General features: G+C 41.8%; 1 protein-coding gene across 5 annotated transcripts in view; it reads left to right on the top strand.

Moving 5' to 3' along the window:
• Positions 1 to 12027, top strand: part of tbrg4 (transforming growth factor beta regulator 4) — a 23801-nt gene extending 11774 nt beyond the window's left edge. For 4 of the 5 annotated variants that reach the window (XM_061954700.1, XM_061954692.1, XM_061954684.1 and 1 more), the window contains exons 7-11: positions 6063 to 6207; positions 6283 to 6534; positions 8601 to 8712; positions 8807 to 8921; positions 11010 to 12027. In XM_061954700.1, the coding sequence (XP_061810684.1) occupies positions 6063 to 6207; positions 6283 to 6534; positions 8601 to 8712; positions 8807 to 8921; positions 11010 to 11111 (726 nt within the window). In that variant the 3' untranslated portion in view covers positions 11112 to 12027. The remainder of the gene's footprint in view (positions 1 to 6062; positions 6208 to 6282; positions 6535 to 8600; positions 8713 to 8806; positions 8922 to 11009) is intronic. The other variant, XM_061954714.1, reaches the window with a different exon arrangement.
• Positions 12028 to 13085: the final 1058 nt, after the last annotated feature.

Raw genomic sequence — 13085 nt, 5'->3', positions numbered from 1 at the left:
AACTCCTTCTTAACCCTGAACGTACATTGAAAATACATGCAACCCTAACTCAAAATGCCGGACATTTGAGGCATTTAAGAAACTCCACCCTGACAGCTCCGCAAAAGAGGACATGTCCGGTGAAAAGAGGACGTATGGTCAGTCTATCGTAGCCCGTTAGCTGCTAGCATGCCGTGTGTTGTGCCTCGGTGTGCATTGTTTACACAATGTGCGTTACGCTACTTAATATGTCCGTGTGGAAACTTGTTCGGTACACCTTCGAACCGGAACCCCCGTACCGTTACACCCCTATATATATATATATATATATATATATATATATATATATATATACACACACACATATATATATATATATATATATATATATATATATACCGGTATATATATATATATATATATATATATATATATATACCGGTATATATATATATGTGTGTATATATATATACAGGTAAAAGCCAGTAAATTAGAATATTTTGAAAAACTTGATTTATTTCAGTAATTGCATTCAAAAGGTGTAACTTGTACATTATATTTATTCATTGCACACAGACTGATGCATTCAAATGTTTATTTCATTTAATTTTGATGATTTGAAGTGGCAACAAATGAAAATCCAAAATTCCGTGTGTCACAAAATTAGAATATTACTTAAGGCTAATACAAAAAAGGGATTTTTAGAAATGTTGGCCAACTGAAAAGTATGAAAATGAAAAATATGAGCATGTACAATACTCAATACTTGGTTGGAGCTCCTTTTGCCTCAATTACTGCGTTAATGCGGCGTGGCATGGAGTCGATGAGTTTTTGGCACTGCTCAGGTGTTATGAGAGCCCAGGTTGCTCTGATAGTGGCCTTCAACTCTTCTGCGTTTTTGGGTCTGGCATTCTGCATCTTCCTTTTCACAATACCCCACAGCTTTTCTATGGGGCTAAGGTCAGGGGAGTTGGCGGGCCAATTTAGAACAGAAATACCATTGTCCGTAAACCAGGCACGGGTAGATTTTGCGCTGTGTGCAGACGCCAAGTCCTGTTGGAACTTGAAATCTCCATCTCCATAGAGCAGGTCAGCAGCAGGAAGCATGAAGTGCTCTAAAACTTGCTGGTAGACGGCTGCGTTGACCCTGGATCTCAGGAAACAGAGTGGACCGACACCAGCAGATGACATGGCACCCCAAACCATCACTGATGGTGGAAACTTTACACTAGACTTCAGGCAACGTGGATCCTGTGCCTCTCCTGTCTTCCTCCAGACTCTGGGACCTCGATTTCCAAAGGAAATGCAAAATTTGCTTTCGTCAGAAAACATGACTTTGGACCACTCAGCAGCAGTCCAGCTGGTGTCGGTCCACTCTGTTTCCTGAGATCCAGGGTCAACGCAGCCGTCTACCAGCAAGTTTTAGAGCACTTCATGCTTCCTGCTGCTGACCTGCTCTATGGAGATGGAGATTTCAAGTTCCAACAGGACTTGGCGCCTGCACACAGCGCAAAATCTACCCGTGCCTGGTTTACGGACCATGGTATTTCTGTTCTAAATTGGCCCGCCAACTCCCCTGACCTTAGCCCCATAGAAAATCTGTGGGGTATTGTGAAAAGGAAGATGCAGAATGCCAGACCCAAAAACGCAGAAGAGTTGAAGGCCACTATCAGAGCAACCTGGGCTCTCATAACACCTGAGCAGTGCCAGAAACTCATCGACTCCATGCCACGCCGCATTAACGCAGTAATTGAGGCAAAAGGAGCTCCAACCAAGTATTGAGTATTGTACATGCTCATATTTTTCATTTTCATACTTTTCACTTGGCCAACATTTCTAAAAATCCCTTTTTTGTATTAGCCTTAAGTAATATTCTAATTTTGTGACACACGGAATTTTGGATTTTCATTTGTTGCCACTTCAAATCATCAAAATTAAATGAAATAAACATTTGAATGCATCAGTCTGTGTGCAATGAATAAATATAATGTACAAGTTACACCTTTTGAATGCAATTACTGAAATAAATCAAGTTTTTCAAAATATTCTAATTTACTGGCTTTTACCTGTATATATGTGTATATATATGTATGTCCACCGAGAGGTGGGATGAAAGATGGACCAATCAGGACGGATAACATGGAAACGACTGGCACGACAATGACGAACGAGCAGAGGATCCTCAGAGAATGTGGCTGTGGGTGGGCCAAGGAAACAACCTACCGGGGCCTGCGAATACACCAGGGAAAGGCAAAATGCGGCGGTGGCCGCAACCAGATGCAAGCTTGCACTGCAGAAGCAGATCAGACAAGGAGGAATCTTAGCCAGGTTGAGCACCACAGTGCTATTGATCCCACCATTGCAACTGGTGAGGGAGAGGAGGACCAGCCTTCCCAGCAGGACGTGCAGCAACAACAGCACAGCCCGCAGCACAGTGAAACACCAAGTAGAGAACCCACAAGAGGAACATCAGTGAAGCTTATCCGGAAAGCCAAAGTGAAGTGGCCAAAAGCCAACGACAAAGACTCCTGGAGCAGCTTCGATTTTAACTTATGCACCACTCTCCAAAGTGCGCTAAGAGGCAGTGTAACTTCCAAACTAAACATTATGGGAGACATCATCTACGAAGAAGGGAAAGAGCGTTTTGGATTGATGCCACAGAGGAAGATCGTTCCCAAACAGAGTGGGAGACGGGAGAGGGAAATCCTCCAGCTCGTAAAGGAACGCCGCCTCTTACGCAAGCAGTGGAGGAAAGCCAATGACCAGGAGAAAGTCGGCCTGAAGAACTTGTGGGACCAGATCAAGCTAAGACTCACACAACTGAGGAGAGCTGAAAGGATCAGGAAACGCAGAAGCCGCAAGGAGAAAGCAAGGGCAAGCTTCTTCCGGGACCCCTTCAAGTATGCTCGAAGCCTGCTAGAGGAAAAGAAGAACGGGACACTCCAGACCAGTGAGCTGGAGTTGGAGGAACACATCACAGTCCAGCTCAGTGATAGCCAAAAGGACCTCCCCCTCGGATCACCGGGGCACGTACCTCGCCCACCTGAGCCTTCCTCGCAGTTTGACACCACACCCCCGAGATGGGCTGAGGTTAAGCAAGTGGTTGAGCGTGCAAGAACTGCTTCAGCACCTGGACCGAACGGGGTACCTTACAAGGTTTTCAAAAACTGTCCTGGACTCCTGAAGCTGTTGTGGAAGCTGATGGGCGTTGCCTGGAAAACCCAGTCAATACCATCATCGTGGAGCAGAGCAATAACAACTTTTATCCCAAAAGAGAGTAACTCCTGTAACATCGACCAGTTCAGAGGCATTGCCCTACTGAATGTGGAAGGGAAGCTTTTCTTCACCGTGGTGGCGAAACGGATGACCAGCTACCTTCTGGCAAACAATTACATCGACACCAGTTGTCAGAAGGCAGGCGTTCCAGGCTTCCCTGGCTGCGTGGAGCACTCGGCCATGATCTGGGAGCAAATCCAGTCAGCAAAGCGCAACAAAGCGGACCTGCATGTGGTTTGGTTGGATCTGGCAAATGCCTATGGATCGGTTCCACATCAACTCATCAGCTTTGCACTCAACTTCTTCCACATTCCATCATGCATCCAAAGCCTGGTAGTAAACTACTTTAACAACTTCAAAGTCTGCTACACGACCCAGGAGATCTCAACTGGTTGGCACCAGTTAGAGAAGGGAATAGCAATGGGTTGCTCTATCTCCCCAATACTGTTCATAACAGCCTTCGAGATCATCCTTATCGGTGGAAGACAGATGGTCCGAGGAGTGAGATCTGAGTCAGGCCAGCGACTCCCGGCGCTGCGGGGCTATATGGATGATGTTACCACCCTCCTCCAGACGGCTGCATGTACCACCAGACTCCTGAAAATGCTCGGGGAGCTCCTAGCATGGGCACGGATGAAAATAAAACCTGCCAAGTCCCGCAGCCTCTCCATCCGGAAAGGAGCCAGGAATGACAAAATCTCATTCTCAGTGGATGGTGAATTAATCCCACGCGTGGTCGACCAACCTGTGCGGAGCCTCGGAAGGCGTTACACTGCTGACATGTCTGATAAGAACATGGCTGCCTCTGTCACTTCTCAGCTGAAAATTGACCAAAGCTATCTTCCAGGGAAATTCAAGGTCTGGTGTTACCAGTTTACCTTATACCATCGCCTGATGTGGCCCTTGAAGTTGTGCGACATCACCTCCACAACAGTCCTCAAGATGGACTCAAAAGCCAACAACTACATTCGCAAGTGGCTGGGCCTTCCCAGATGTCTTTCCAACACGGCGCTGTTTGGAAGAACCATCCTGAAGCTGCCACTGAAATCCATCAGCTTGGGCTACAAACAGGAGAAGGTGAGGCTCGTGTTTGAGCTCAGAGACTCACCTGATCCGTCTGTCCGTAACACCAAGACCCAAGTCTGTACAGGGCGTAAGTGGAATGCGACGCAGACAGTAGACCAGGCCATCGTCCGACTGAAACACCAGGAGATGGTAGGACAGATACAGTCTGGCAGAGCCGGCTTCGGATGGGTAACAGCATCCAAGATGTGGTCCAAAGCCTCAAGGAAGGAAAGAAAAGATCTGGTGATCTCAGAAGTGGTCAAGATGGAAGAGGAGAGCTACATGATCAAGGCTGTGGGCCAACAGCAGCAAGGGAGATGGACCAATTGGGAGGCCGTTGTCAACAGAGTTGTTACGTGGGCAGACATGTGGAAGATGCCCCAGGCGAGGCTAAGTTTTCTCATCAGGGCCACGTACGATACCCTCCCCAGTCCCGGGAACTTGCATGTGTGGTATGGGGCAGAGGTGACCTGCCAGCTCTGTGACTCCCAGAACCCAAGCTTGCATCACATTCTTTCTGGCTGCAAGGTAGCTTTGTCGCAGGGCCGGTATGGATGGCGGCACGACCGCGTCCTGCGGAAGCTAGCTGAAATCCTGGAGGCACGCAGAGTGGAAGCAAATGGGGCCAGTCCAGGAACAGCTCAGCGGTTGATTAAGTTTGTCAAGCAAGGTGGCCAGCCTCAGAGCAGCAGCAAGAGCATCCAGTCCCTCCTGTCAGCTGGCGGAGAATGGAACATGAAGGCTGATCTAGATCGTCAGTTGAAGTTCCCTCAAGAAATCACAACAACCTTGTTACGCCCAGACATTGTCCTGTGGTCCACCTCTACTAAAACTGTCATCATGGTAGAATTAACGGTACCATGGGAAGAGGGAATGGAGGCTGCCTTTGAAAGAAAGAGGGACAAATACTTAGAGCTGGCAAGTGAGTGTGCACAAGCAGGATGGAGGCCCTTCACCTATCCAGTAGAAGTTGGCTGTAGAGGCTACACTGGAGCGTCCACCCAGCGGCTCCTAAAGTCCCTTGGGATTAAAGGCTCCAATCTAAAGAAGGCCCTCAAAGCCCTGGCAGAGGAGGCAGAACAAGGGAGCTTCTGGTTGTGGCTCAGAAGAAACGATAAGGCGTGGGGAAAGCAAGGCGCGTAGACAGGGGGCAGTAGGGAGACTTCCCTGCTGCCATGTTATGGTATGCGGTCAGGCCCACACTTGACTCAGGGAGATGGACGTCCCTGCCATGCATAGTCCCTTGGGACTCATTCCATATACACAACAGCAATAATACCGGGGTTAGAATGTGGGTACAGTATGGATCCTTCAGCTGGCTGCAGGGGGCGGAAGGGAGACGTCCCTGTCGCTGCTCCACCACCCAGAGATGTTCCGGGATTAAAGGAGCGAAACATCCGTGAAAGGTGGCTCCCGGCTGATGACCCTGCAGCCAGCACCACATGGCACTGTCGGAGGTGCGTCAGGCAGTAATGCCCTGCAAGTGTTAACTTGTGCTTACATCTATCTGTATGTATGTATGTGTATATATATATATATATATGTATATGTGTGTATATATATATATATATATATATATATATATATATAATTTTAAAATATTAAACATATTACTTGTGGTAAAGTAAATGAATGAATGGGAAAAACTGATACTAAAGTAGGTCAGAAACTTCTACATTTTGTAGTTTTCCACAGATCATGATTCTGAACATGGATTTTGGTTGACATTATGTTGTGTTTAGGTGCATCCTGTACTGGAGAGCTCCCTCTCAGGCCTGGAACCTTTCCTTAGGACAGATGTTGCATGGTCGTTGTGTGTGCTACAGCAAGCCAGGCCTCACTATCTCACCCCGCTCTTGCAGCAGGATCATGCTGCAAATCTCTCAGGTCAAAATCACATTAAAACTTGAGTGGCGTCCATTACTGTAAATCTTAAGTCGAATTCTCATAACCCCCCTGCAGAGGGCAGTCCTCCTCGAGCAGAGAATTACCGACTAAAGCTCCTCCACCTCGCTGCCACGCTGCACTTGGAACATCCTGAATCACCAGAGACTGCAGACACCTCATCCATCATGAACACTGTGCCTCATACAGCCAGTAGCTCCACCCTTTCCTCACTGCAGAGCAGCCTGAGAGAGGCTTTGCACAATTTGGTGGATGGGAGGGCGGAGCTGTATCGCGCTGGAGTCAACACTGTATATGGGTGGACTATTGGTAAGGAGACCCTGCATGTCATTAGATATTATCCCACAACACTGTGCACTGTATTGACCTAAATCAGTGCTTCTCAATTATTTTATTTTAACACCCCCCCCCCCCCCCCCCCTCTTATTAACATTAAGGAAAACAAAATAAAAAAAATTAAATATACCGGTAGATTAACTTACAATAAAGAATAACTTTTAGCTTTGTTTTTTAGTCTGTAACAGAAAAAAATCATTTATCTGTAAAAAAAAAAAAAATGACTGACTTGAACCATTTGATACTGAAAAATAAACGGAATAAATAATGAATATAAATTTATCAGCAACATTAACTATAAACTCCCTATAACACTTTAACCTACATAACAAATATAAATAAAAAACATTTGCTGTATTTTTTTTTTTTTTATCAAAATGAGGAAGTCAGGATTAATGACAATTAAATGAAAAAAATCATTGTGTAGTGCACAGCTGTTTGAAGCATGATACTAATAAGGCATGTTCCCCCTCACCCCTGTGGCCCTCTCATTATTGGAGAAGAAGTGACTTAAAGGAGTTGTTTGCAACATCTACACAGATGGCTATAGGGCGCTAATTTTTCAATGTTTTTAAAGCGTTATATCCCGCCCTCTTACGGCTTCGAGAACATACCTACTTTGGGTAGAGATGTCCGATAATATCGGCCGATAAATGCGTTAAAATGTAATATCGGAAATTATCGGTATCATTTTTTTATCGGTATCGTCTTTTTTATTTTTTTTTTATTTTATTAAATCAACATAAAAAACAGAAGATACACTTACAATTAGTGCACCAACCCCCAAAAAAACTCCCTCCCCCATTAACACTCATTCACACAAAAGGGTTGTTTCTTTCTGTTATTAATATTCTGGTTCCTACATTATATATCAATATATATAATAATAATAATGGATTAGATTTTATATCGCGCTTTTCTATTATTAGATACTCAAAGTGCTCACAGTGAAGTGGGAACCCATCATTCATTCACAACTGGTGGTGGTAAGCTACATTTGTAGCCACAGCTTCTCTGGGGTAGACTGACGGAAGCGAGGCTGCCAGTTTGCGCCTACGGCCCCTCCGACCACCACCCATTCATTCATCAGTGTGAGCAAGGTGACCTATTCCACTCAAATGTGTGTTCTTTGCCAAGATAATCCATCCCACCTCAATACAGTCTGCAAGGGATACAGTCCGTAAGCACACATTATTGTGCGTGCTGCTGGTCCACTAATAGTACTAACCTTTAACAGTTAATTTTACTCATTTTCATTAATTACTAGTTTCTATGTAACTGTTTTTATATTGTTTTACTTTCTTTTTTATTCAAGAAAATGTTTTTAATTTCCATCCATCCATTTTCTACCGCTTATTCCCTTTGGGGTCGCGGGGGGCGCTGGAGCCTATCTCAGCTACAATCGGGCGGAAGGCGTAATTTTTTTTAAAAGTACCTTGTCTTCACCATACCTGGTTGTCCAAATTAGGCATAATAATGTGTTAATTCCACGACTGTATATATCGGTTGATATCGGTATCGGTTGATATCGGTATCGGTAATTAAAGAGTTGGACAATATCGGATATCTGCAAAAAGCCTTTATCGGACATCCCTAGCTTTGGGTGTTGTTGGCTAATCATAGCAATGTGGATAGTTAGCATTAGCGGTCGTTGAATGTCTATTCTATCCCAACAACAACATGACTGCAAATTTTCCGTTGCTTCTCTTGGACTGCTTTTGTATGTGTGCACGTGCGTACGTGTTGACGAGACGGGGTGAGTGACCGCCGTAAACACCAATCAATTTTATTTGAGCCAGTAAAATGTCTCATTACATCAACTTAACAATTTTGAAAAATACAGACAATTGTCAAACAAATGTGCTCTGTTAAACTACTAATGGTAACATGAACTAGCCGATGGTGCTCTGAAAAATGTAACCGTGAGGAAGTTGCAAAAAAAAAACCTTTAAATAATTTCCCAATAATGTTGTCTTTACAGACAACATTATTGCACCATGAAGAAGATTGTATGTGAGTTATGTCTTTGTGCTGTGCAGAGGGCGAGTTGCTAATAGACTGTGACAACAAGCCCTTTGACTTCTCAAAGATGAGAGCTCCTCATCTTCTTGGTGGATGGGGACAGCAGACGTTACCCGCAGGCTCACGGAAGTGAGTCCAATAATCCAAATTTCGAGTTTTACACTTAGCATCTTTATAAGTCTTCATTGGTCTAAAGTCACTCTCCTTTCTGTGTTGTGTTTAGGATCGCTTTTTTGGCTTGGGAATTCTCTAACTTCAACATCAAGAGTAAAGACCTACTGGGACGGTTTAGCATGATGAAGCGGCACCTGCAGCTGGCTGGATTCATCCTCGTGGATGTGTGTAAATTTGTTTTAAAACAATTTAAACATTAGCATCATCACTCAAAAGTTCAGACACATTGTCATTAAATACAGTGTAAAAATGTCTCCAAACTTTTAAATAGTAATGGAATTGAAAGTATTTTAACCTTCTTAAGTGTCACACAAGTGTAATTTTTTTTTTTTAAAAGGCTACCGTATTTTCTGGACTATAAGCCGCTCCTTTTTGCCAATCTTTAAACCCTACAGTTATACAAAGGTGCAGCTAATATATGCCTTATCTTCGCTAACAGCTAAATTATAGAATGGATTAAGCAAATATATCAAACAACGTACTAAAATTATCCACTTTAAAGGGGAACTGCACTTATTTTGGAATGTTGCCTATTGTTCACAATCATAAAAGACATGACGACAGATGTAATTTTGTAAAATGCATTCTAGCTCGCAAATAAAAGCCTGCTTACAGCAAAGCCAGTGGAAGGTCTTATATTCCACCCATAAAATCCGATTAAAAAAAACAACTTCCAAAAAGCACCAGAAATACTTAATTTACATTCTGTGGCTTGACTATTAACCAAGTATTAGTGATATTGTAATTATAAACGCTAACGCAGACAAACTGTATATAGTGGCGCTGTGATCAATGTTAACATCGTCGACTGATCAGGTGCTTCCTTGTTTCCCTGCTTGTCAGACTTTATTGTAGATCATAAATCATGCCTCTTACCTGGACAGTAGAAGGACGAGGACGTATTCTGACGAGTTGGTACATTTTAACTTCCAATGGAGACCCTTAAATGGCGAGAACGACGCGAAAAGATGCCCATTTTTGAGACCCCCATTTTTCTTTGTAAGGATTATAAGTCACTATTCATCTAAATAGGAATATATGAACATCCTAGCAATCAGCATCCTAATGACAGCAGACCTTGTACAGTAAGTGATGTTTTATTATGTCTGTTGGCTCTCATGAAGTCTGCAGTGAGTAATAATCAGTGATGTTAAAAGAAAAGCTAATATTGTGATGCTTAAGCTGATCAAAATACATAAATATTAAATGTTATTACAAATGCAACCCATTACCACATTACATATATATTTACATCATGTAAATATATATCTAATGTGTGTATATATATATATATATATATATATATATATATATCTATCCAAACACATCTAATGGAGGTGTTTGGATGTTTTTTTAAGGGCTTTATAGGCAGAATAGAGCGTGTCCTATAGGCTCTATTGTAAGCAAAGTTTTGATCATATTTCTTTAATATCCGTCATGTCTTTCATAATGACTGTGAACAATAGGCTAAACATGTGTAGGTCCCCTTTAAGTTCCGAAGTGTTTACAAAGTACAAGGAAAAAGAATCCTAATAAAACATCTTGAACCTTATTAAAAAAAGGAGAAAATTGTATTCGTCTCATTAAGAATAGATAAAGACATCAATGACTTTTCTGTTTTGTTTGATTAGCCGTTTCACTGCATTGTTACAGGCACAGTGTGGAAACAATTAAGGGATGTAAATAAACATTTACAAAATCTTTCTATTTAAATACTTCATTTCACATTGAACCGGTGCGGCGAATATATGAAGAAGAAAAAAAGTCTCCTAAAATTTAGTGGTTTCAGTTTATATGCCGATGTGGCTTATTGTCCGAAAAACACGGTAATTATATGTAAAATACAAATAATGAATATTTAATGGTAGAAAAAACACAAAAGTAAAGAGATTTTTACCTGTCCGACAAGCGTGAAAAGAAGTTAATCACCGTATTTAAGACTAAATAACAATAAATGAAATGACTAACCCTTGGATGACACGTGACAGCACTGAATAGCAAAATGTAGCAATTTGTCTACTCAGCAATACATTTGATCACATGGTGGCAAACACGCAGGATTGCTGGGTGTGCCTGGGAGGAGAGTTTCCTCACATTAACACAAACTTTTCACTGTGCATTTCATTGCACTACTTACTGCTTTAGCCATATAGTAGCGAGCAGCCAGGACAGAGTCACGTCTAGCACTTTTCATGTGACGTTTTGAGGCATATTTTGTTTGTTGAATCCCAAAACACACCTTTGTGTTCCAGGTTCCATATTACGAGTGGTTGGAGCTCAAGACGCAGCGTCAGAAGTTGGCGTATCTGAAAGACAAGATAGGGAAGGCTGTGGCCGAAGACATGGCCAAGTGAACCAGGTGCTCTTCATCACATTTGCAGGCATGGAGGCGTTCCCACTCAAATGAATCCACAAGGAATATTGCAGGGGAGAAAGATATATATATATATATATATACACACCGTATTTTTCCGGAGTATAAATCGCTCCGGAGTATAAGTCGCCCTGGCCGAAAATGCATAATAAAAAGGAAAAAAACTTTTATAAATTGCACTGGAGTATAAGTCACATTTTTTTGGGAAATGTATTTGATAAAACCCAACACCAAGAATAGACATTTGAAAGGCAATTTAAAATAAATAAAGAATAGTGAACAACAGGCTGAATAAGTGTACGTTATATGAGGCATAAATAACCAACTGAGAACGTGCCTGGTATGTTAACGTAACATATTATGGTAAGAGTCATTCAAATAACTATAACATATAGAACATGCTATACGTTTACCAAACAATCTGTCACTCCTAATCGCTAAATCCCATGAAATTTTATACGTCTAGTCTCTTACGTGAATGAGCTACATAATATTTGATATTTTACGGTAATGTGTTAATAATTTCACACATAAGTCACTCCGGAGTATAAGTCGCACCCCCGACCAAACTATGAAAAAAAACTGTGACTTATTGTCCGAAAAATACGGTGTGTATATATATATATATATATATGTATGTATATATATATATATATATATATATATATATTTACTGTGGTTCCCGTGGCAATGTGTGGGGCATTCCCTGTTACCATGGAGATGGCAGCAAGAGTTCTGGAGTTAGAAATAAACCGAGGAGCGAGAGCTTCACTCGCTCTTTTAAGATCCAGCTTTAAGGTGCTGCATCTGTGAAGGACTTTTTCCTTTATCAACGTGTGCGCTGCAGGACGCATAATCTGTCAAATGATGGTAATCAATAAATGTGCGTGGAGTCATCTTGTGTTGGAATGAAATATTTAATTGTGTCTCTGTGTGGTTTCTGGCACTTAGCAGTGGATGGTGCATGGCTGTGTACAGTTGCAGACACCTCGAAAGCAACATTCTGCATCTCTCTTGTAAGCAGGTGTGAAATCAAGCAGAGTGAAGCGGGGGGGTTGATCAAGGCCTGAAGACCTCAGGGGAGATGCAGTAGCTTGAGAAACATAGCTGCTATGTCAACGGATACATTGTTTGGTCTGTATGTTCATGTTTTTTGCATCGTTAGATAATATTAAAGTTTAAAAGATATGTAACTGCATGCAGCACTTTTGTCTGTCAAAAGAAGAAATACATTTGTTGAGAAAAAACTTAATTATTTCCAGCCTTTCTCGGGCCACACAAAATGAGGTGGCGAGCCAGATCAGGGCCCCGGAAGTATTTTTCCACCATTTTCCAAAATGTTAAAGTTGTGTCCAATCCAATCCCCTTTATTTATGAAGCACTATAAAACACAGAACTGTTTCCAGAGTGCTGCACATAAAAAGAAACAATAAAAAGCATTACAAATAAAACAAGTAAAAAACAAATCAATAAAAATAGAATAAAAGTTATAATACATCCGGTTAAAGTTTTATAGAAGATACTTTTATTCTTAACTGTCAAAAACGTGTACTGTAATTATAATATAATGTGTACAAAGGTTATAACAAACTCCCATCAATTTACCTGAACATAAAATGTGTCCATGAGGTTAATGTTAACTCTACGAACTCCTGCAAAGCATGGTTCTGGAATACACCAAATTTATCAATTGGAATGAAATGCAATGTCAGTTGTACTTCCTTCAATTCGCATTTCAAATGCAATTCTACTTCCTGTTTGCAAGCGCAATTCCAATTTGTGAAATTGATTTGGCCTTTAAAAGACATTCGACTTTTGCACAATCATGCATTTCAATGGCAAGAAAGTCCAAACCTTTTACACCAGAGGCCGCATACAGAAAACGTAAAGGATGCAGCGGTCATTGCGATACATATTGTACATAAAAGATGCTATAAAAACAATCCAATTAAGG

Source organism: Nerophis lumbriciformis, linkage group LG04, assembly GCF_033978685.3.
Source record: "Nerophis lumbriciformis linkage group LG04, RoL_Nlum_v2.1, whole genome shotgun sequence".
Taxonomy (NCBI): domain Eukaryota; kingdom Metazoa; phylum Chordata; class Actinopteri; order Syngnathiformes; family Syngnathidae; genus Nerophis; species Nerophis lumbriciformis.
Note: the sequence above shows the minus strand (reverse complement) of the source record. Positions and strands in the feature narration are given on the sequence as shown.